Genomic DNA, 1,271 nt, shown 5'->3' on the forward strand with positions numbered 1-1,271 from the left:
TGTGCCCGGGAGCCGGGGGCTGGGAGGCTGGCTGGACTGGCGTCGGGAGGCCCAGCCCCCACAGGCAGGTGAGCTCCCGGGCCTGAGCCTTGCAGCAGGCTGTGGGGGCTCCATTCAAGCCACCTTTCCTTCTGCCTCTAGGACCCAGAACGAAACAGCCCAGGCACCAGTCCCCGGGAGCTGCCCCAGCCAGGCCTGAGAAACCGCTGACTGCAGGGAATACTTGGCGACAGACAGCAAGGTGTGACTTGTCTGGGGTGAGGCGCCACCACGCCACCACGCCACCCGGCATATGGCACCTCCAGCAGGAGCAGCGGGGTGCGGACCTGGGAGAGGCGGCGGGCGAGGTGCGGGGCAGAGACGCACAGTGCACACCCCGGTCTGGGCGCCCTTTGGGGAGCCAGCACCCACAGCCGGCCAGCAGCTGTCCTGGGCCCCCAGGCCAGCCGGGACACCTCCCACGTGGCTGGGACAGGGCAGCCCTCACCTGCAATCACGGTGTTCACGCACTCGTAGAGCAGCGACATGGCGGACGTGCTGCGGAGAGGGCACAGCACCCGGAGCCGTCAGCCGGGCGGGGCCAGGAGAGCGACAGCCACACGGCCGAGTGTCCTGTGTGGCGAGACCGACAGCCACACGGCCGAGTGTCCTGTGTGGCCACCACCCCAGCACCCACCCGTCACCCCGCCCAGCTGCCGTCCCTGCAGGCCCCAGCACCTGTCCAAGAGCACTCCCCTCAGCAGCCAGAGACAACCTGGCCTGGCAGAGGACGCCCCGCCCTGTGCCCTGGCAGCTCTGGAATGAGGAGCGACCTCGGTGCTCATTCCCCGGGGGGTGGGTCTGCGCCTCCACCCTGCCCCAGGCCAGCTCCCTCACCAGGGCAGAGGTCAGACAGCACCGGCTGGGCCCGGTCAGCGAGAACCCGAGGGCGGCGGGTGCGGACCAGACACCCTCAGGAACCCCACCACCCTGGACAAAAGCGTCCCGAGCGGTGCCGAGGCCTGCTCCCCTGGGACCGTCGCAAGTCCTGGCGCGCACTCACTCACCTGTGGATGAGGTTGGTGAGCGGCTCGATCAGCTTCTTGCCCAGCCTCGGCTCCAGGGGGGTCAGAGCACCGAACTGCAGGGGAGGGGCAGGGTCAGAGCACCGAACTGCAGGGGAGGGGCAGGGGCAGAGTGCTCCGGGGGGTTCAGAGCACCGAACTGCAGGGGAGGGGGAGGGGCAGAGCACCGAACTGCAGGGGAGAGGCTGGGGAGGGGGGCTCCGGGGT

At 69.9% G+C, this 1,271-nt stretch overlaps 1 protein-coding gene across 1 annotated transcript in view; it reads right to left on the reverse strand.

The window, feature by feature from the left end:
* Positions 1-1,271, reverse strand: part of AP3D1 (adaptor related protein complex 3 subunit delta 1) — a 25,498-nt gene that overhangs the window by 16,316 nt on the left and 7,911 nt on the right. The window contains 2 exon segments of the mRNA XM_027769585.1: positions 488-537; positions 1,047-1,120. Coding sequence (XP_027625386.1) covers positions 488-537; positions 1,047-1,120 — 124 coding nt within the window.

Source organism: Tupaia chinensis, unplaced genomic scaffold (genome assembly GCF_000334495.1).
Source record: "Tupaia chinensis unplaced genomic scaffold, TupChi_1.0 Scaffold149964_2, whole genome shotgun sequence".
Lineage (NCBI taxonomy): Eukaryota > Metazoa > Chordata > Mammalia > Scandentia > Tupaiidae > Tupaia > Tupaia belangeri.